General features: G+C 41.4%; 2 protein-coding genes across 4 annotated transcripts in view; one reads left to right on the top strand and one right to left on the bottom strand.

Moving 5' to 3' along the window:
• LOC131891703 (ankyrin-2-like) overlaps positions 1-13,638 on the bottom strand; it is a 58,857-nt gene extending 45,219 nt beyond the window's left edge. Inside the window, exons 1-6 of one of the 2 annotated variants that reach the window (XM_059241328.1) lie at positions 13,421-13,638; positions 13,294-13,335; positions 6,336-6,437; positions 6,116-6,256; positions 5,845-6,048; positions 5,546-5,782 (exon numbers count right to left, since the gene is read on the bottom strand). In XM_059241328.1, coding sequence (XP_059097311.1) covers positions 5,546-5,782; positions 5,845-6,048; positions 6,116-6,256; positions 6,336-6,437; positions 13,294-13,335; positions 13,421-13,474 — 780 coding nt within the window. In that variant the 5' untranslated portion in view covers positions 13,475-13,638. The remainder of the gene's footprint in view (positions 1-5,545; positions 5,783-5,844; positions 6,049-6,115; positions 6,257-6,335; positions 6,438-13,293; positions 13,336-13,420) is intronic. The other variant, XM_059241329.1, reaches the window with a different exon arrangement.
• On the top strand, positions 278-4,445 carry LOC131891704 (ATP-dependent Clp protease ATP-binding subunit ClpX-like). 2 transcript variants are annotated; one of them, XM_059241331.1, is made up of 8 exons: positions 278-429; positions 1,877-2,075; positions 2,167-2,368; positions 2,552-2,754; positions 2,853-3,091; positions 3,191-3,451; positions 3,522-3,802; positions 3,873-4,445. In XM_059241331.1, the coding sequence occupies exons 1-8, from the start codon at positions 417-419 to the stop codon at positions 4,140-4,142; spliced, it is 1,668 nt and encodes a 555-aa protein (XP_059097314.1). In that variant the 5' UTR covers positions 278-416; the 3' UTR covers positions 4,143-4,445. The 2 variants fall into 2 exon arrangements, with proteins under 2 accessions (XP_059097314.1, XP_059097313.1); XM_059241330.1 differs by lacking the exon at positions 278-429 and adding an exon at positions 1,518-1,770.
• Positions 13,639-22,997: the final 9,359 nt, after the last annotated feature.

The raw sequence follows: 22,997 nt of genomic DNA, 5'->3' as shown, positions 1-22,997 counted from the left end.
GCAATAAACGCGTTTTAAAACAGTTTTTTACAAAAATTCGCAAACTGGAAACTAGGCTTATAACGGAACACCATTATTTAATCTGAAATGTGCCAAATTGTCAAAGAGCACAAAAGAGCCAGTAATCAAGAACAGTTTGCTTCGGTAAAAGGGACTATCTTTCCATGAAGTGCTTTAGAAAAGGTGCAATCAGTACATTGCCCCTTCAACTGCCGCTCATGGTTTCCGAGCTCGAAGCTAATCCCGCTTGGTAACAGACTTCAACTTTATTGGAGGTGCCCTGGAAGGCTTCTCAGGGAGATTTAAGTCTGTTGTTGTCTGGTTGGGCTTAGCTTAGCTTAGTTACTCGTTGGTGGCTGTCGGAGCCGGAGAAAGAGATGGCTTTCCCACTTGACAGTTGATTCTTGACTAACGCCATGGGACAAAAAGGTAAGGGACAAGTAATAACTGAGACATCATAAATATATTTGATCTATACCAAATGGGGAGCTGGATTTCCTCAATCAAGGTTGAAGGTCAGTTAGCTCTCTCTCGTACGAGTTCACAATCTTTGTTAGCCTTCGAGTTCAAAAATTGGGATCAAGGAAATGCCGTTGAAGGTTGAAGGTTGAGGGACAACGTGATTAAAAAAAAAGATCACAAAGAAAACTCGTTCCTGAGTGAACGACGAGATCTGTCTGATATCGAGAATAGTCTGTCTCGAAGCATCGTTATATTTGGAAGCCATAACCTTCAGAAAACTGCACTCTTTACCAAATGCTCTTAAAAAAGCCCAAGTGTCTCAACCTTGTATCAAACTCCACAAATGAATTCCAAGACCCTCGAGAAGTCGGTTAAGTACACGTACAACTACCATGGGGTGAAAAATGGATAATTTTGAGGGAAACTGGAACTGGTTCAGACTAGAATCAAGGCGCCTATCTTCTGTCGATGAAGAGGCTCGTCAGGCCAAACTATGCCAATGAACATTGCTCATTTGTCGAGAATGTCTTCCCGTTTGTCCCTCATTTCATGAGTGAGGGGGGGTACGAGGAGAAAAATCGGATGAAATTTGACCACTCACTGATCAAACTGTTTTCATAGTTTCATCAGCTTTGGAGCTCGTTATTGCTCACATCTGGCGACTAACGCCGCTCAATCGATAACTAAATTGTTTTTTATCGATGAACGAGGACATAAAACATGATCGCGGAATGTCATTTGGCATTCATTCCTCAAAGATCAGGAGAGGACAGAAATCTCGCCAAACATGGATGGATGCATCATTCCATCTAGAAATGTATATATTTATGTATATCCGAAATACCTGCTAATAAGCAGGGGAAATGGAGACGCCGGTCATCTTGCGACCAGATGGACATGCATACATGTGTGCTGAGTTCCAAAAGAGATAATATATAGTAAGGCTTTCTCGATTGGAATCGTTCGAATTCGCTCATTACACTATACCCAGATCGGACTTTGTCATTGGCGCTCCTCCATATTCCCGATCAATGATCGATCCCAGGTTCAAAGTCCAGCTCTTTTTTGCCCACTGTGTCTCGGGGAATATCGAAATCAGCCCCGGATCAGTCATTGTCCAACTCTCTTTGAGTGAACACGTCTCTCCAGGAAACCATCTTCCGAGGCAAGATCAATCAAGCATTGCAATCCTCCTTGAACGCAAACAAGTCTCTCTCTTGAACTCCAGGGTTGGGGGCTTGCTTGAGGGTTGGGATTTGTACATGCGCCCTGCATTTTATGAACATTCTCGAAGCATTGGCCAAAAGGGTGAGGAGGGGAAGAGAGTCGCCCGACGGGGGAGATTGTGACACAAACGTTACTTTGGCTGGACGACGACAATAAGCAGTTTTCTTCCCTCTTCTCCACCGAACAGAGTGTGTGTTAAGTGATCTCGAGGTGAGGATGGAAGTCCAAACAATTGGACGGAAAGTGTCGAAGACTGTCGCATCCCGGATCCCACCCCCACCCCAACAGATCTACGAGTACCTCAATGGACACATCGTGGGACACTACATCATGAAGCGCGCCTTGAGCGTGGCCATCTACAACCATTTCTGTGACATCACCTTCGGGTAAGTCCTCGCAAGGCCATCATCGTCCACAGAGAGAGAGTAAGGTTCCATTTCGATGTCATTGTCATTCGTTCATTTATCTATTGATTAGGACTCAGAACCCGAGTGCACCCGGACAGCCTAAGAATAACCAATATCAGCTCAATAATCATGGCAGACATCAGGGGGAGTTCTCCGCTCGTTGTCGGAACTACGCCCGAGAGAAGTTCGAACGCGATGGGAATCGCCAACGAAAAGACAGTCTCGCCCTCTCAGATCACGAATCTCCACAAGAAGAATATCTCTCGCCCATCGTAAGTGACCAACTTTCTTTAGTAGAACAACTCGGAAACTGGACGCCAAATTGAGAGAGTACATCCATCAAAAATGCTGACCAATCGTCTTTTGCATCATTGTCTAATGTACATACGCCAGAGATATCAACAATCTTACTGATTGAAGCTTGCTTTTTTTTCTTATCAAAATTTGACACAAAGGTCGCTCGGGTGATTATCGAGGCCTCCTCCCACAAAGTCCACTTGAAGAGGTCCAACGCGCTCACTTTCGATTCCACCGGATCTAGTCGTCCTTTGGATGCGATAGCCGACAACATTGCCTTCTTTCTTGAAGTCCCCTACGTCAGAATTGATTGCAGTCTGTTGGTGTCAAAGCAAAAGGCAATGGAACTCGAAGGTCTCAAGTGAGTATGAGTCTCAGTCTCATTTCACCACTCATTCTCACTTCTGCCAGAAAAAAATGAGTACTAAATATCGCCGCCCATGTGGATCCTCCTTCCAGAAAGAGACCCATGACCAAGAATCAAAGGACGGGTTGGCTGGCCAAGCTCCTCCGTGGCTACACGGGCGAGACCGTGGACGGCATCGTGGGGAAATTGTTCAAAAAGGCCGAATACGACATCGAGCGAGCTCAACGAGGGATCATATTCCTGGACGCAATGGACAAGATCGGACATGGAGCCCATGATGATGACGAGGATGGGGAATGGCACCGTCAGAACATTATGAAGGAACTCATGGGTAGGTTGGCATGCGAGAGAGCCGTTTGCTTGAGTGAGCATTGAGCATTGAGCAAAAGGTGGGAAGTTTGCTCTATTTTGGGGGACTTCTCCTTTGCAGAGCTAATTGAAGGGAAAACCATCCACTTGACTCGGCGAGCCATCCAAGCGCCGCCAGTGGAGAGTGGAGCCACTGGACCCTCGGTGTGCCCTCTGAGTTCCACGGAAACCAACGTGAGAGAGGAGAAGGAGAAGTTCCAAATCAACTCCGCTAACTTGTTCTTCATTTGCTTTGGAGTCGAGGACGAGACCGAACGTGACCGAAGGGACTCCACTGCCAGTATGGACACCTCCGCCACCACCTCCAACAACTCCAGCCAAGGTAACCAATCATCATGATTAGGACGATCTGACTAAGCATACATAAGTCATTCCATGATCCATTGTCGCAGGCATTAGTACAAAGTCCAGTAAGATCTGTTCCGAAAAGAGCTTCCAATATGCGAGCTCGGACTCGTACTCGAGCTCGACGGACAGCGATTATTCCGACGAGGATGCTGCCGGTGGCGGTGGCAGTGGATTGTACAACTTCCAAGGGCTCAAGCAGACCAAACTGGCGCAGATCCTCCTGGAGGCCAAGAACAGCCCGATCCCCCAATTCCAGAATCTCTGGGGACTCCGGGATGTCGAAGTCAAAGTCACCCCTGAAGCCCTCGAGCTGATTGCAGACAAAGTAAGAGCGGGCCCCTTGGCAACTTGCATGGGAAGAATACCCGAGTAAATCCCACGTTTTCCGTTTTCAGGCTCATTATCAGAATGCGGGCTCTGAAGGGGTGCGGACCATTCTGGAGAAACTGTTGTTCACGGTCAAGTTTGAGATCTTGGGCACGGGTGTGAAAGTGGTGGAGATTACGGAAGATGCCGTGATGGGCAAGGCCCCGCCCATCTATCACTACTCTACCTTCAGTGGTGAGGGACTGAACCGCAAGCACAATTTGAACACAATCACCGAAGAGACCTCGAGTGCCATGTGTGAGTTTGACCAGACCATCATGGAAAGCTTGGAATTGTGACTTTTGTGAACTTCTAATGATCCTCTCAGAGCGTTGATTCAAGTGTCAGAGGGCTATTTATTCATCCCCCATCAAAAAAATATATAAAATGGTGGAGTTAAAGACACTCCTACCAGCCCCTCCCCTCTTTCCCCCTGTCAAAGCCGCTCTTCATTTCAACATTTGTTGTCAGAAACAAAGCCAATTATTATTATTATTATCACCACTACGATTGTTGTTGTATCCTTGCCCTGTCCCCGTCCTTAAATCTTATGTCAAACGAATTGACCAGAGTTTTGTAAATATATCAATGTTGACTTTGAATTAATTTTGGGATGCAATGATCGGTCGTCGGTCCGGAAAAATTGGAAATCCTTGGCGTCAAAGCGGCGCAATTTCCAAAAAACTAAAACTGGTTTCCATTCTCTTGAGGTTTGAGAACAAGTACACATGCTACATGTCTCATCTGACCTTGTTGCCTGGGTGATAAGTTCTAAATTGCGAAACGCAAGTTTCACAAGGCATTTTTCATCACCTATTTGAAATGTCCCGACGGCCAAGGAACCTTATTGATGGGGAAATCGACATGTTTTTCTAATTCTTGACCACTCTCTCGTTGATAGGGATTTCCCCCACTTCCGACACATTTACGGCTTCCAACTATTTTTTCCTCGCGGACAATTGCAAATGGAGAAGCAAAGAGCCAAGATGGCAATGGGAGATAGTAGCATTAAAGCACTTGATATTCAATGGTAGAGGACGTCTTGTGACAAATAAAACCACTATTTAATCGCATTAATTGTTCGAGAGTTCATAATGATTTATAATTAGTTCTCAAGTAATGACTCACTTAGCATTGCAGGGATTAGCAGGATATTCATCACCAGGGAGTGAAGGCACAAAATGTATATTTTTGAGCCGAAATAATCAAAATGTTTGCCGTCTCATTCATAAAGCGTCCCAATGTTAAAGAATAATCTTGACAAAAACAGGACAAAAAGCTAGGGTTTCCTCACTTGGCGTTCAAGCCAATAGCAACTATCTAAATTATTGACTTAACTAGCATGTATTACTTGGGAACGCATTCTTTACCTTTATTTTTTTTCTTCTTTTATTGCGACTCTTGGTCATGTCATGGCGTAAAAATACCTATAATTGGCCACAAGAGCCAAGCTTTTCTCGACTTTTATCATTCAAAATTGGTCTAATATCCCAAATGTGGCATATTAATGTTCCTCAAACGCAATGAGTTTAAATCCTTTCCTTGAGAGGCAATTTCTAAATCGTGGTCTCTCGGAACTAGTTTTGTTGTCATTCTCGGAACCAGTTTTGTTGTCATTCTCGAAACCTTTCCACTTGCATGTTTCTTTCTACCTTACTATGGCTTCTTTCGAGCTTTAGATGTTTGTGCAAAATGCACTTACCTTGGCGGCATAATTGACGTTGGCATTTCGGGTGAGGAGCAAGGCTGCGATGCTTTCGTTTCCATAATGGGAGGCTATGTGCAAGGGAGTGAACCCCGATTTCGAGGTCACGTCGGGATTATGATCGTTCTGGAGCAGAAGTCCAGCCGCTTTCGTGTCGTCCTTCTTGGCTGCGATGTGCAATGCGGGCAATCGGACTTTGCCACGGGTGTCGTTCTCCAATAAGACTGCCACAACCTAAAGAAGAAGGAGCGTTTGGAATGGATAGAACGCGTATCTCAATCATGGCGAGAACTTACTCGATCGTGGCCTTGCTGCAGTGCGACGGCTAGAGGGGTGAAGCCGTCCTCTGTGGCAAGGCTCTGGTTGGCACCAGATTGGAGAAGAAATCGAACCACACCATCGTGATTCTCTTGCGCGGCCATGTACAATGGGGTGAAGCCATTTTGGGACTGAACATTCACCGAGCTCCCGTGCTCAATGAGGATCTTCACCACTTCCTCCTGAATTGAAAAAAAGACAAAATTGGTTGCAGCAAAGATGTACGATAAACAAAGCCCAGTCACGAACCTGTCCAGCTAACGATGCGATGTGCAATGCGGTGTTTCCCTTCTTGGTGGCCGAGTCGATCTTGGCCCCACGGGACAACAATTCGTTGACCACATGGACATGGCCTTCTTTTGAGGCCAAATGTAGGGCGTTGAGACCGTTCTGCAATCATAATCAAAAGACCCCAGGCTCGTCAAGGATCATCCTTGATAAGGAGTTGGACTAGAAGATCGATAGTTACCGGGTTGCAAATGTTAATGTCCGTGTCGGTCTTGAGGTATTCGAGGACCTTTTCCAGGTTTCCCGCCCGCGCAGCTCGCAAGAAGCTGGCATTGTCGTCCGACTGAAATTATTGAGAACGGAAACTGTTAGCACATTCGATCTTATCAACGAAGGTTCCACCCTACCAATGGCTGATCTTTGGTCACCATGATGGGACTCAAGGCTCACTCATAACACGCCCTTTTTCCTGGGAGCAAAGGAACCACCTGATTGAGAGGCTTGAGGGTCAGTCAATTGTTTCAATCTACCACTGACACATGACTCTCGCCTCTAGGTAACTAATAGACACTTGGGAGCACGCTGGATAATCAACAAGACACATTGAAAGAAGTGGATGTAAATATATAGATATATGTTTTCGGGATCGGATATTTTTAGAGAGATCCCAGTCCTCTGCAAGGTATCTCAATTCTTCTTTTTTTCGAGAGAGCTTTCTCCGTCTGACCAAGTAGGGCAAAAGGGTGGGGGTTATTCGGTCCTATCCTAACTCTGGAATGGATCAGGGTCCTCGCTCTCGCTCTTTGGCCGCGGAGCAACCAAAGAGGACAAACCATAGAAGACTTTCTCACAGAAAGACGGAACCGCATATACATGTACGTCCGTTATTTAGCATCAGAAAAACACTAGAACTTGACAGACTGAACAAAAATGATGAGGCTTGAAAGGGAACAATAAATGCCTTTGAAACGCGTCTTTACGACTTTACGACAATTTACGTCTTGGACGCGCAATAACTATATGATATTTCATTGGTAACAGCCATTTTCAATAGTCGGTGCATAGATGGAAGGTAAAATAAAATTTGTGTTTTTTACTTTTAAGCTCTTGATCTTGTTCTGTCATATTCAGGAACTCGTCAGCTGACACGTGGCATGCTGTGTTCCGTCTGTCTGTGTGGTTCTTCTCTACGCGAAAGGGCCATAAAAAGGAAAGCCAAAGAAGGGAGCAAATGGAGAAAGGCTCTTGTGCCTCCCTCTTTTGCTCTTCCTTGCGGCGAGGATGGGACGGGTGTACTCCTTGGATCTTTCAGTGTGTATGTGTGGCTTTCGATCGGGAAACTTTCCCAAGGAGCGGCCGGCCGCCTTCCAAAAGGGACCTTATCTCCGAATTTGAGTCGTTGATTGCCGACATGGAACACTCCTTGGAACAATGTCAATGGTCATAAAAATAACTCGCCCAAAATAACTGGAGCAATAACCAGCCGATTGGTTTTCATGGATCATTTTTTATCTCTCAAGATCTCGAGAGTCTCTCAAAGACACCATCATCCTGTTTCATTTCGAGTTTGGGGAAGGCTCAAAAGAGGATCCACTCCCACCAAATTGGAGGAAGGCTTTCTCGATCCAGCGTGACCAGAGGCCTCTAAACGCGAAACCGGGTCAACATTGACAGATGGCGATCCAATTTCAAAAGGACCAGCCTGCCAGGCTTGTGCTCTCGGTTTTATGGGGTTTTGAGATAATGTGCAAGTCAAGCTTGGATTTTGGATCCGTGGATCATCAGCTTGGAACGATAGCACATTGACCCATTTAAGGGGCCCTGCACTCCCCGTTCTTTAGAATGAGTGCTCATTTAAAGAAAAGCTTTTGTCTGGGCTAGATTCATCCGCGAGAAAGGATCCTCACGAGCACTTGAAGTATTTTCCTTTCATCTCATGTCTAAACACAATGGCTTCAGTATGAATGTGGGACATGGACCACTTATCCTTAGGTCAACATGTGACCAATTGTTGATTCGCTTATTCAAATGAATAGTTGCGAGATGAGGTGCTCCCATTTGATTCAGTTATATATATCGTACCTTCCAATTCTTTAGTTAAGACCTGACAATTGATTGCGCTCGAAAACTATGGCCTGATGTTTCGACCAAGCGCTTCAAGTTTATTCTGTCCACCAGATGTCGTTGAATAGTATTTCACTCTTCAACTATGATTAGCTTGTAAACTACACTGTGCTTTTCTGTTTGGCGAACTTGAAAGTTGAACTATTTATGTACTCCTATTACTTGCAGACTTGGCTCTTTATATCTGAAAAGAAGTCCAAAGATGGCACCAAAAGCAATTTCTGAATTTCCGAAACAAGTGCCAGAGGAGCCATCTAGGGAAGACAAATATTTTTGCTCTTTCAAACCATCTATACCATGATCTGATTTGTGAACAACCTTCGATTTTGAAATTCCTCAAGATAAGTCTAGCTTAAAAATAATATGTGTTGTAAATATCATCTGCCTTGCAACATATGTACAAGTACGATACAAAAGACAACTTGCTCATACAATTGGTGTCTCTTTTTGTCCTTCATCTCTCATATTCTTTCTCCGCAGTGGACTCCAATGACAACAAGGCCCGCTGAGCACGACATTATTTCATTATCCGAGCGAGCCTTTTTGGTGGAAGATCCTACGCTTTATTGAACCTCCATCCTCAAATTGGATTCAACTCAAGCATTGAAGATTTAATCCAATCCTGTTCTTTCGGTAATCAAATCAGAGTTTTGCACCGATTCAGACGGTATTTGTTGTGATGATAAAAAAGATTGACATTTTCCCTTCAAAAAGTTTCTCACAATTTAACTTTTTAGAAGATAAAAGGTATTAAAGAAACGTGTTCCACGGATAATGTCAAATGAAAAACTCTTTTAGATTAGAGTAAAAAAATAATTCCGTAGGTGTCCGGTATTTACAGAACACATGAATTAGATTAACAAAATATGGAACACATTGTCGGAATGCGACACCAATAATGGTGCATTCAAGAATTCTGGACGATCAAGGCCTTTGTCGAGTAAAAGCTCATCAGTCAAGCTTGCCGATCCCACCCACTTTCTTTCACAGACTAATCTTGACAAACCCGGATATCTCGGTTAAGGCGCCCTTTTTGAGCTGTAAAAGTTGTGGCGCTAAAACAGACATACCTAAAAAGCAAACAACTGGATCCGGTGGAAGATGGTTCATTGACTGGAATAAAAGGCTTGCACGTCTCGGAGATCATCAAAAGATACCTTTTTCTAGCTTGATGGTCCAAGGCCTCGAGAGAAAGAAAAGACCTTCTTCAGTTTTGTGTTTGGTCCTGAATGTTCCATGTTCCATATTCTACTTCAAAGGATGGTTCATTGCATAATTAAGTCAGGAAGGAGGAGTTCTATGTACGAGGGTTATCTTAACGATGATGGGTGATTAAGAGCCTACCCTCCTTCAAAGATTACATCCACTCTCCTAGGATTGAGGAAGCACGCAAAAGAGAGCTTATTTCGGCTCATAGAGTTACTAAATCTAGAGCGGGTTTGCTTGCCGAAAGATTTTCTTTTTTTTTCTAAATTCAGCTTAAAACTCTATTTGAGCTATGATTACAGGCAGTGACATTTATGACATTTGAATGGTTTTTTGTATCTGTCGTGAATACACTTAAACAAAATCAAGAGCTCAAGGAAGGTTAAAAATGCGGGTTTAAATCATGAGGCACCAGAGATTATTATTGGAATTTGATGCTTCTTTTTGCACCAAGTTCGTGAGGGATACATTAAAACAGCAGGTTAATACGTTACATCCGGTGTAACTTACTGTAGTACTGAACGCTCTCTAGTCTTTGTATCTATATGAGCTCGTCTCATTTTGGGGCAATGAGAGGCAGCATTGCTCGATGGTTGGTTGGCTAATAACGTCATCAACATGACTTATTCAATACGTAATGAAGTCCCGGGAATGCCCTACATTTTCCCTAATCGTTCAAGTTGTGCAATCTTTTAGCTTCTTTGTCTTCCTTCTGTGTTGATCTTACCAATCGCTTTTTGCCCTCGTTCCGTTTCTCAGATTCGTAGAGCTCCTTGTTATCCACGAATTTTTCTTCCGGCATGATTTTAAAGTCCACAATTTCACCAACTCGACAACATAACCCACGACTTTGAACTGCTATTCGTCAGTCAAATTGGATTCATAGAAACAGTTTTTGCACTTCTCCTCCCGCTCCCAGTGAATGAGTAAACACGCCATGTTGAAACTCTCGGTACTTGAACGAAGGTCAATTAAAAACGCAGGTAGGTTGAAAACTATGTGTCTGATAAAACTTTGCGCCCTAGTCGGCCAAGGTCTAGTCAATCAAAGCAGGCATCACATCGTGATATTTGATAGTCCTGCTTCAAATGACTTTGCATTCTGGTTCCTAAGTTGATCTGGACAAAACAAGCACGAGAGTTTCGACCGGGCGCCTTACGACACTGTTTGTGACTCCCTTGGCTCACTTCACCCGGGGTCAAGTTGGACTTGTTCCACACCTTAAATTCTTGTTCCACGGGACACAATCCCTTATGCGTTGGAGTCATGAACTAGACTGGATGGCTGGGAACTCGGAAGGAATCCCTCCATGCCAGCCATGTCCTCCTACTCCTTCGCCCCTCCCTCCCTCCTTGTCCTTTGCTTCATTTGGCAGAGTCTGGCACCAAGCCGGGTTTTCACTCCCTCCCTCCTTCATGCTTCACTCAGCAGAGGAAGGGAGCTCGGCCCTCTTTTGCAAAGTGACCCAGGACCTCTTCCTCGACCATGGATATTGCTCCCGGGACTAGATGGGTCCTGGGCAACATTGAGATGGTGGATGACAGTCTGAACTAGCCGCAACTAAATGAAAATTGATACAAGGGCGCCCTCTGCTATCAGTGTCTCCTAATTTTGGGCCTATCTCATGCTTTGGCGCAAATAACATTTTTCAGTTTACTTTACATTTTGGAGGATGGAAATTTTTTCTGTGATGGACTAGTTCTCTTTTCATTTTTCTTGCACGTTTCGTTCATATCCAGCGATGTTTAATTCAATTTTGGAGACACTGGATGAGTTTTATCGCAGTGTCTGCTACATTAACCACTTCTCAATTGCGCGAGTGTCAGGGTCAGGTACAGGCAATTCAAAATTGCGCATATTTGAATAAACCAATTTTTGTTAAGAGTATCTTATAGTTCCAAAAGTTCCAAAAGTTCCAAAATTGATAATCAATTCATTAACGTATAAATAACAAAATAAGAATGATTTTACATTAAAGGCAACTTTCCTACACTTTTTCCTCATGGAATTGTATTTTGCAATTGATTTTCGCAATTTTTGTGCAGCAACTTAGTTTAATTGTGATAGAAATTTTATCACGAATTGTAGCGGATTTTTTTTTATCTTTATGTGATTAAACCCTGAAATAGTTGGTACTCTGCACACCTTTTGGCTTGAATTGACGAGCTAATTACAAATTGTAAAAATTTTTCGAAGAAATTTAATCAGCTTGATATCGGGCAATAAAAATCTAGGATCAATGGCTTCAGTATTTGATTCAAAGTGTAACAAAAGTGGACGGAAGTGCCTTGAAAAGAGTTTCGTGTCTCACTATAAGCTGTATAATTTACCAAAAAACTTGTATGCATTGCTCTTAAGTCCCATGAAATCATTATTTTTCAAAACTTACTGCGTCAATTTTTGTTCTTGTTGTCTTGTTCTAATTCTTGGATAGTTCTACCCACGCATGTGCGTACATTTAGCTAAATAACGACCTCAGCTGGATCACGACTCAACACGTTGATAGATATACCGTATACAAATTTAAATGTTAGTATCATCTACTTTTGCAATTTTTAAAAAAGCATGTCACTGAAGTCATTGGATCATGTCAAGGTCTCTTGTTGGCCTAGTGAAAACAACATTAACGCATGATATCGGAGTTTTCCATTTCTTTGCACTTATAGAGAACTTTATGGTAGGCATTCAATGTATTCTACTTGGTTTCATTCCTTACCTCAAAAATACCTCACATTGAAGATATGAGAGAGCTCTCGTATTGGGAGAGGTTAGAAAGGTTGGGATTGTACAGTACTCAGAGAAGGTACGAAAGGTATCTGATATTGTACGTTTTCAAAAGCATTCATGAGCTTTGTCCCAACCCAGGATTTAGGGTCAATTGTAGTGACCGTAGAGGCTTAATGTGCGTTTTGAGAGCACCTTCAAGCCCTCGAGAATCCAGGCTAGTTAAAACAATGAAGTCCAACTCCCTTCTATCTCGGGCTCCTTCATTGTTCAATTTGCTGCCCTCAATATTCGTAGGGTTTATGTAGGGGTTGATCCAGTAGCAAGATTTAAGTCAGACTTGGAACAGTTTTTGACTAAAATTCCGGATCAACCTTATATTCAAGGATTAGCCAGATCAGCCAACTCCAATTCGTTGGTCGATCAAATAATGTATATAAATAAAAGTCAAGTATAATAAATAATCTTCTCGTCTTCAACTGCTGGGATTCCAATCCCGGTAGCGGTAAGGAAGTCCGCACAAAAAAAAAAAAAAAAAAAAAAAATCAAGCCATCTTGGCCCTCAAACTCTCCCAAAATCAACACTCTTTCGACTTTTGGTCATGGCCACCCCTGGAACAAGCAACCAATGCCAGAGGGTAGAAGATTTTCTCGAAAAGGTCCAACATTTAGAGCACAAATGTCAAACAGAAAGATTGACTTGTGTCATTCCCTTATGAGCTCCTCACCAAATGCATCCCTGATTTATGACCCTCTCGTCAAGACCATTCTTGCATCAATCAGAGATCCTTTTGATTGTTCAAACTAATTCCAGGAGATTAGCTTTAAGCGCCGGATCTGTGATTCTCTCCCAACAACTTTCAATTTTCTCTGTCATTAGTGAATCTAGTCCCGAAGAGCCAAATCAGTGCTTGGCCTGCCCCTCCAACTCAAAACGTGTCTTTCTGGCCAGGGTCTGCAGGGAGGGACGCTAGTGGATCAGTGGATCATTGGGTTTGCTTCCAGGTCCTCATTGCATTCGTTCCAACCTGAGACAAACGCTATGTTGTTGTTTTTTGGAACACGCCAAGGAAGACATGGCAACGCTTGGCAAAACAATTACCCCCATTGGCAATGCCTGGCGATTTGGCAGCACCTCCTTTTACCTGGAACGGTGGACACAGAATGTGAGATGTCCTTTTGCCTACCTGCAAATCAGAGCAAAATGGCGATATTTTAACGACTTGTCGCTGTCAATAATTAGCAAGAGAGTCATTATCGCAAAAGGCTTACATTGGCCTCGTTCTTAGCCAAGTGATTGGTGGTCTTGTCGCTGTCGACCACCATACTAGCTAGGTCTTGATAGAAGTCTCTAGGGACACTCCACTTCACATCTTGGTTAAAACCTTTAAAGCAGCTTCCGTTTCACTTTTCTGCAAATGAGGAGCGTGTTTTGGTCACGCCCTGATTATCTGTTGCCTCAAATTCACAAACTGAGCCGAACAAACTGCAGTGTGCATCTTTTTAGGGGGCAAAGCTTTCTACACCTTCAGGCGTGTTTTTTCGCGTTTTCTCACATGTTCTGGCAACTCAAGTTCATGACGAATTTTAACAGCCGCACCTTGGTTTCCACCAAACTGACTGCCTTAAGGAGAAAATATATTCAATGAAATTAAAAGGAACATGGAAGAAAAACTTAATTTTGACGAGCTCTTTTCTGTGATGGGTTTATATCGCCTCCCAAAAGTGACCGATTGTTAATTGGGATCAAACAAAAAGCTGTAAAATTTCACACATAATCGTCCGTTTCTGCATTAATACTGATCGGAATATACATAAATACTCTATTGTCAACGATCCCCGAGAAATATTTGGATACTTACCGTTCCTCTTCTAATCCTCAGATAACTTACTTCTGGCGACAATTTACAATCAGTTTAAATGCCAATTTCAATTGTTTTTGCCATTGGCCTAACACTTCTTAACAACAAATTTCGATTTCAATGGCTAGTATACGGCGGACATTGTCTCCAAAGTGAATCATTATTATCTTCAAATCAAATGACACAGAGGTCTGGGTTTTTTTCCAATGCCAATATATGCACAATTCTCCTTCCTGAGCAAAATATGCCGGGTTTATTTTGAAGGAGATGTGTATTTACCCGGGAGTGTTTAGTGGAAAATTGAGTTTGAATCCCTTGTTTGGAGTTCCGTGAATGTGGAAAGCTTGAGTAGAAGTGCTGTACTATTGAACAGGAGGGGTGCAGAGGTAGGCCTGTCAGAGTTGTTCACATAGAGAAACATCTCTCTGCGAGAGAAAACGTGCTTGCCAGATCCAGCTTTGATCAAGTTGAAAGCTCTCTCGGAATTCCCAGTTCAATCCAATTTGGTTTTATAAACTAGATTGACAAAACCAAAAGTCACCTCATCATTCTGAGATAAGCCGGATGGCGTTGGCTGGTTTCTTTCTTTACGAATTGGTCTTTCCCATGAATTGAGAGCATGTATGAATCGTTTTCAGTTAAGAAAATAATGGAAAATTGGGAGATTGAAAGATCCCTGCCTTCCACCTGATTGGGTTTCGCCCACTGATGGAAACAAATCTTCAATCCATGTTTTCCAATGCAAATAGAATAAGCCGCCATGGCTAAGATAAGTGTCGATTGCATGTAAATATGTCAAAATATCATGGAAGTGTTAGAGGTCTTCGCAATTCAGAGAGGTGACTGAGTTAGCTTTGTTAAATTCCATTTGTCACAAACTCTCCTTATTTTGTTTCGAGGACATTAAGTGACATCGGAATACGCATTGTAATGAATGTAAAGCCTCTATCTCAGAAATATCCATTGATATGACAAAAAGGCTCAACCTGGATTACAGGTTGTTAAGATAACTTCAAAAGGAGTCTTCTAGAATACATCCATCCATTCATGCATGCAAGCTGTGCAATTCTGCAGACTCTTTCACTGATAAGGTTCAGCAATTTCAAATAACACTATCAGGAAAAGCAACATAGTGCTAAATGATGGATATCACATCAACTGCATGGTTACTCAAGCAATCATGAAACCCAATTGTCATGTGTTCCCCAGAGAGCATCAATCCGTGTGCTTGATGAACAAGCTCAATGCCAAGTTTTGTGAAATTCATAAAGTTTTTGCATTACATTTGTCTTTGACTTTGGCAAAAATGATAACCATATCCTCAAAGGAAACAAAATGTGTGAAAAATATGTTTTATGTAAAAACATTTTTGGTCTGACTCTAGTTATCATTACTTCATATCTGAAGTCACCTAACCTTTTACTTTCATCGCATCTCTCTTTTCCAATGTCTCTACAAGAGGCACACACCATAGCATGTTTCCGATGGGCCTCGAGACAGTTTTAGTTTGATAAACCATCGTTCACACCTTACTAATGTAAGGTTGCAGTTTGCTTGAATGGGCCTGGGGTTGCCAGGGAAATCAATACAGTGGATTTGGGACACGCTCCAACAAAGTCATGAGCAGACCGAGTCATTTTGGCCGCTTTCCAAAGCGGTGAGTCTGGCAAAAATCGAAAGTCATTATGTCGCTCTTAATCGTGAATGAAGGATAAAGCCCTGGAGGAACCCAGGAAGAACCCAGTTGATTGTCGAAAGAGAGGTATTCAACGCTCTTCTTAGAGGGCCAACTGTCATGCATTACTTGAAAATTGACATTTCTCAAAGTAAACAATGCCAACTCACATGAGAGCGGAGTGTAAACATGGAAAATGTCAATTCGCCCTCCTATTTGCAGAGTTCATCACAGATTTCTCACTGGGGAGCACGAAACCAAACAAAAACCCGAACGGAACGTCATTCAATACTATCACGGAACTTTGATTGAATTTCGGATTCGATGAATTGGCACTTCAAACAAACATGGTTCAGCATTTTACTCGCTCAAAGCCTTGGCCACAAACATGTATATTTAAGAGCCTTGTCAATTCGTAACCCTCCTCAACTTGTCAGCTTCAATTTGTCAAACCTCATCAATCATATTTAAAGACAAGTTCTCGGACAAGAAATAAGAATGGCATCCTTTACTTTGAGAACACGCTTCGAAGAAAATTGCCAATTTGTTTTTGAAATTCTTACTGTGCTAATTCTTCAGAAATGACGCGATAAAATATGAGCCACAAAACAAGCTCAATGAATGAAAGAAAAACTAACTACTATCTTCGATTTTCTAGAAGATTCGTCAAAGTCACTCAATTACTCCAGTTTTTTTAAATTCTCCGCCTACTCACTCTCAATAAAAGGGCAAATATTTTGCCCTCATCTCTTAAAAAAAAGTATGTCATTCTTTGGCAATGGTGAGCACCTTCAACGAAAAACTAATGGCTGATTTACTTAATATGGTTCAAAAGAAATTAATCAAAAACACTAGTGGGGATTATAACAACGGGAAAAGAGAAAGTAAAAAAAAAACAAAGTCTAAAAAGCTGATTAATAATTTTGGCTTTTTCAGTGGCAAAACTAATCAATTGGGGGCTATTTTCACCTAATTTTGCACTAAGAGTTCATTTTTTTCTGTGAAAAATCAAAAAGCTTCAGCTGTCATAATTCATAAAAGGTAAAAGTCACTGATTAGTGGATTAACGGACACAAAAGCATTACGATTCAACAGACCAAAAAATCATTCGCCTAAACGAGAGGCAGATATTTTGCCAACTGAACTAATTACCTAGAAGCGGATGCGCCCACCTTTGGTCAATTACACAAACCTGCCCAGAATCACAACCAAACTGTGTCTTCAACGAGATCACGTTGGATTGTAGGAAAAGCGCGAGATCAACCCCCTTTGGTGGGCTTTCCAACCAGTCACGAAACCAATTGGGTTGGTCTAGCCATGGAAACCATCCAAGCTTGAACTCGAACAAACCAGGCCAGCGTGACTCATCAAAGTCATGCATTGAGCGTGGTCTGGATTTCTCAGACGCGTCCTTTTTGTCTGTTTTCGCACACACCATCGTTTTGGTAGCCCTTCCAGGAATGGAAACCGCAAATTTGCCAGCTTCGCATAGCTGTGATCTTCTCTGCGCAAAATCTGCCTTTCAACAACGCTCTCCCAGAGCTCAGATTTTGTTTTTGATCATACCACGCATTCCAAACAATTTGTTTTGGGAGACATTTTCCCTATACTTGTGTTTAAATGGGAATTGTTTCGATCGATATTGGTGTTTTATTCAATCAGTATTGTGTAGTTTTTATGCTCTAGAAATTGATCAGCTTGGATATTTTGGGAGAATATTGTTCACCTCAGATCTAAATTCAGCTGATTGATTGGTAATGTATAGATTGGTGCTGGCGCTAGTCGTTTGATTTTTTTGACTTCGACTCGAGTCCGGCAAAAGGACTTGCCTTGCGAATTTCGAAGAAAAAATGAATATCGGCTCATATTTCCAAAATCGCGTAAAAGACTCGAGTGCAATCGGACTCGAGTCCGGACTCGCCCCAGCACTAGTACAGATATTTAAATACAACAGATGATTGAAACACTTCTATTAGAAAAAAAATTAAACCCACCTCGGCATTTCAACCAAGAGGTGTTTTTCATGTTCAAAGTTTTAATAAAAAAAATACACATGCGCATAAAAATAATCAGGATTTGAATCCTTTTTCGCTTTGACTCTTGACTAGATCAGAATTCGATTCCAAGACTTGTCACAATCACCACATTTCACATTGAGACCTTCTCATTGTATAATTCCCATCTCAAAAAGGCATCAAGTCGCGATTTCCTCGTGGGCCAGCAACAAACACATTGAAACACCCACGAGCCAAAAATAAAATCCTCTTTGAACGCCGATAACTCGGTTCTTCCCGTAGATTGAGCGAAACCAAATATCTTGGTGGCCGAATCAACACGATCTGGTGTCCAAAATATGCATCACTCTAGGCCAGAAGAGCACACACAATGGTTTAGTTTCCAAACCATAAACTTGCACCTTGGAAGTACAAAGATCAAAATCTCAAATGTCAACTGAATACACATTTCGAGTCTTGGGAGTCATAAACTCAACCTAACCTTACCTTACCTAACCTAACACGATATTAATAGACTTTAAGGTCTCTCTCCAAACCTTTCTAACAATTTGCCACAATTTAAAAAATGAGCACCGCCAACTAATCGGTGGAGAATAGCGTTTATCATACATGTTGGGGTATATTTAGTTGCAAGGTAAGTTTGCCCACAACTGGTAGGATTGACTTGAACACAAGCAAGCCTATATACAATGTGAAACACGTGTGCACACGTTCTTGTTTGAATCATTGATATGGACAAAATATCTTATACTTTTTAACTCCGATTCAATCTTTTCAGGTAAAACCTCAACGGCCACGTCATTGAGAGTGTTTCGAAAATAAACACTACAAAAGTTTTCAAACTCTGTCAAACTCTTTAAGGCAAAGTCTCAGCTAGGAGTTATTCGACAAAATTTCTCTGAGATTTTGCTCATAAAGCCATATCTCGCTTCCCAAGGTCAGTTTTTCTTGGCTATGACATCAGTCTTGGGCAATTTTGCAATTATTACGACATTGTGCATTCAATTTCAATTGAACCGAATATGGCCACTTGAACTTGGAAGTTGATGACAAAAAAATCCTTATCTAACAACTTATTCAGATAGGCTTTTGAAGTGTGAGGGGAAAAAATCAGTGTTGGTACAATCCACGATTAATGATATTATTTAAAACCCGAGAACGCCTTCTTCAATTTATTTCTCGGGCCAAGACAAAACCATTTGTGCCTGGAGAAAATTATGTTTTAAATCAGGTCAACTGAGCCATGAACCATTTTCGCGTCTTGGCTAAATCATGTTGCCATGGGAGTACAGTACAACTTCTGCCGGTGAATTGAACCAATGGCATCTGCTCAATCCTTTCGTTTATTTTCAATATCTTTTCTCAGTGAGCCACCATCCCCCAGATTTAAAACCTGATGGTCACGTTCACAGTCCATTCCTGTTCCACAAGGATGGACTGTGTATTCATGAATGAAAGATGAACATAGGTGGCCCACCTTAATTTTCCGCGGACTTTTCTGTTGTCCCTGATTGGGGCTGTGTGCCCCATTCATATCCGGGGTTTCTGAGGTGACCATAGCACTGCACAGATGAACCAATGGCTATGTGACACGCCCAAAGCAAATAAATAATCACTTTAAAGCACTATTAACTGATCAGCTACTGACTGGCTAGCTTGTTGTGACTGCGTGCGTGTGTGTACGTACGTACATAGAGGAAGTTTTCCAGCCACCCTATCAGCCATGAGAGCAAGAACAGGCCAATTTGTGCCCGCACTGCTCCTATCGATGAAAAACAGAACTAAATTTTGGGTGGTTGTTTTTGGTGACATCTTTGATGGCATGGCATGTTGCACTCAAATATCTAATAATATAGACTGCTTTATTACAAGAGTACAGTAGGCTATATTGTGCGTAGTGATGCACTCACTTTTACACGATTTATCCATTGACATTACATAGAGGCAGAAAAAAAGATTAAAATATTTCAGTGTACTTATCACTGTGATTGCCAATCATGCACACACACTTTTTATGAATATGTTTTTCAAAAAGTTAGCTACGAGTTAACCGGTAGATGACGACATTTAAAGCCAACTTATAGTTGCGTCATTAAGAAATAAATTCAATCAAACCATCTTGGTGCAAGGTTTCATTAACATAAGTTGAGTGAGCGCTGGGCTTTCCCAATTTTGATGGGATGGCCTAATTTTCAACAAGATTGGCTGTCTGATATTGTACAGGTTTGATTAATTTTCAAACTATTTAAGTCTAAGTTTAAAAAGCAAAATCAAAATAGAAAATACTTTTTGATTTCATACTTACAAAGTGATGAATACTTTCGTTTGTTTGAAATACATCATTTTACATATTTCAAACGCAATTGACTTTCTTTTTAATATAGTACATGTAACTTTTGCTCTCCAGATATATTAAGAGGTATGCTCTATTGAAGAACGAGTATTTGACGTCAAAGGATGAGGTAGAGTAGTGCTGAAATTCACCGCTTGGAGCGCAAACGGCTTTGCAGACGTGGAGATGATTCCAGCGCTGGCTGAGGCTTGAGGCTTGGGCAGAACAGATGAAGAGGCACTTCCTCCTCTGCTTGAAACATGTCTTTGGCTGCGCACCGCCATTTCAGCCGGTATCGCTCCCGTGATTAGTCTTCCACCTATTCTATTCCCTCCTGAAAAGGGTTTGAAGCCAGGGTGTTCTATTATGCCACTATATATTGGTATGAGTACTACCCCGTTCGTTTCAAATAATTTTTGTTCAAGTCACTTCATCTTCGTTTGAAAATCCCTTTTTCTTGATTTGCTGTAATTTTAAAAAAATCAGCCAAGGCTTGAACTCGATACCGTGAGAATTCCATCCACCTAAACTCCTCGAGAGATGGGGCGTGCCCGCGCTCCAGAGCTCACATATGGCCTGGGCGAGCGCGTTGAAGGGCATTTTCAGTCCAATCAGAGTGCAAGAAACGGCAATTTGCGCGCACTTTTGTTTCCAGGGCGTCGTCGAGTGAGAAGCGATTATTTTGGCCTGAAGATACGCTACGTCACAACTGGGAAGGGGGAAAACTAGGCAATTTGCAACCCTTTCTAATTCAGTTTGTTCACGGCCAAAACATATTTCATTCTTGTATATCATAAAAAGATATAATCATGTGTATAGGAGGAAAAAATGAAGCGTTGCAAAAACAAAAGGAAATGTTGTCATTGTAGATACTTTAACGGAACTTTCCCTAACATTTATCCCGCAACCTATGAATTGCATCTAGTCGGGTCCCTGGCTGTCGTTTTCAAATTGAGTTGGGAATACTAGAGGATGAAAAAGCGTTCATAATGAAGTGTTTCAATTATTTTCAGACCGCAATATTTGAAACACTTAAATCACCCATTCCAGTTGCACATGATTCATGAAAATTATTAGCTTTCCTGTGTCCCATACCCTTCCGGGGTTTCCACTCAACCAGCACAGATTTTGTCTGGACAACTCGATCCAGCAGACAACTCGACCAAGTACAATAACTAATCGCAGCATATTAACCAAAACGTATGATTATGGAACAAAATCAAAGCTTGATGAGTCAATATTCGCTGTGCATACAAAGATAACTGCATCAGTCATTAAATAAAAAAACATCAAATTTGATTAAAACATTATCAAACTTGATTTTCACACCTTGATTGATGCAAGCATAACTTGCTTTTAAACGTCAAATGATGAATTGCGTAAAACCTTTCAAATTTTGACATGTTTTACATCACAGTTCCAATTTTGCTCCATAAGTATGAACTATTTGTAAGTTAACATTTTGGGCCTAATATCTGTAATGGGTAGAGTTGTCCACTGGATCGAGTTGCCCACTGGGTCGAGTTGTCCTAGAATCATTTTGTCTCTGTCGTCATCCGCGTCGGTGTGCACCTTTAAATCTGCCATTTTAATGTAGAGATTTTTTGCGGCATAAGGTACCAGAAATAGTGAAAAAAAAAGGTGAAAAAACAATGCCAGACCTCATGTTCAATCTTTCAACCCGTCCTTGACAATGGCTTGCTTTTAGTGCGTGTTGGACTCGTGTATTACTGACAAATATGTTTGGATTAACAGGCCACCATCGCATTATAGCACTTTGGCCTGATTTTTAGGCTTCCATGTGAAAGTTACAAGCGATCGCATTTTTTCGAGAGAGAAAGAGAGAAAAACCGTGAAATAATAAAAGGAACAAGAATTGTTTTGAGAACCTGGGAATAAAACGTTTGAGGAGATAGGAGGCTACATCAAAAGGTGTATTTGGTGGGCTGCAATGTTTGACGATCATCTTTTTTCAATTGCTCAGTTGATTTGTTTTTCATCAGTAGGGCTAATAAAAAATGTTGTTCAAAATAATACGAGAGGGTGTAAAAATGTTCTTTGAAAAGTATCAAAAAATCGGAAAAAATACTTTTTTTCTGCACAAGGAAGACGTAATGGCAACTGTTTTTGTTTTCTTTACTCATTTTAGAGGACATTCGAAGACATTTGACCAGACTGATGTAACATTTTGATGGTAAAGAGTTTTTTTTTATTTGGTGCTAGAGTTGAGCCTCATTCTACCAACGAAATCAGTTATCAAATCGTTTCTGCACCGTTCTGATAGGCATTGTCATAGTCCGCATTCGACTAGTTTATCTCTCTGGTTAGTTAATAATATCTTTATTTCGACACTTAGTCATGTCATGGAGTAAAAATATTAAGGAAAGATGGTGTATAAACACCATACAGACTGCAAAATGTACTTTAAAAGAAACATGTAAAATGGTAAAAGCAATAACATTGTTGACTAGAAAGTGAAATCATAATGAATTTAACTAGAATTGTTTCATCATGCATTGACCAAATGACAATGAGAAATAATGCTGTTGTAACAATAAAAAATAGTCACAAATCCAAGATTTGATAAGGTTATGTATGTTTATGAGCTGCCTCTTTAGAAAAGGCATAGTATTGTCTCATTTGCTTGAGATATTTTACTGATTGGTTGCAAGTCTAAGGATCAATATTTTCGTATGTAATTAACATTTTGCACATTTTTTTCCTCTCCCCGGATTTGCTTTGTTCAAAATCCATTTCAGTAAGATCTTGAAACTCACATTGAAAGCCAAATTTCTTATTTTTGATAAGAGGATTCATGTCCACAAAGAGCACAACACAAACTACAAAGTTGTACAATTGACAAATATTTGTAGAGCGGATTGGTTGTAATGCTGGATTGGAAAGAAATCTGAGATTCAGAGGAATCAATCCCACCACCCTTTTTGTTGGGATTTGTCGGTATCCT

This window comes from Tigriopus californicus, chromosome 12 (assembly GCF_007210705.1).
Source record: "Tigriopus californicus strain San Diego chromosome 12, Tcal_SD_v2.1, whole genome shotgun sequence".
NCBI lineage: Eukaryota > Metazoa > Arthropoda > Copepoda > Harpacticoida > Harpacticidae > Tigriopus > Tigriopus californicus.
The sequence above is the reverse complement of the archived record's forward strand: the minus strand, read 5'-3'. Positions and strand labels throughout refer to the sequence as shown.

Bases quoted from the DNA above. Each gene is read 5' to 3' on its own strand.
- LOC131891704 (XM_059241330.1), top strand. From the start codon at position 1,725: ATGCGCCCTGCATTTTATGAACATTCTCGAAGCATTGGCCAAAAGG. The intron at 2,369-2,551 runs GTAAGTGACCAA...TTTGACACAAAG, and splicing joins AAGAATATCTCTCGCCCATC to GTCGCTCGGGTGATTATCGA. The intron at 3,092-3,190 runs GTAGGTTGGCAT...TCTCCTTTGCAG, and splicing joins CATTATGAAGGAACTCATGG to AGCTAATTGAAGGGAAAACC.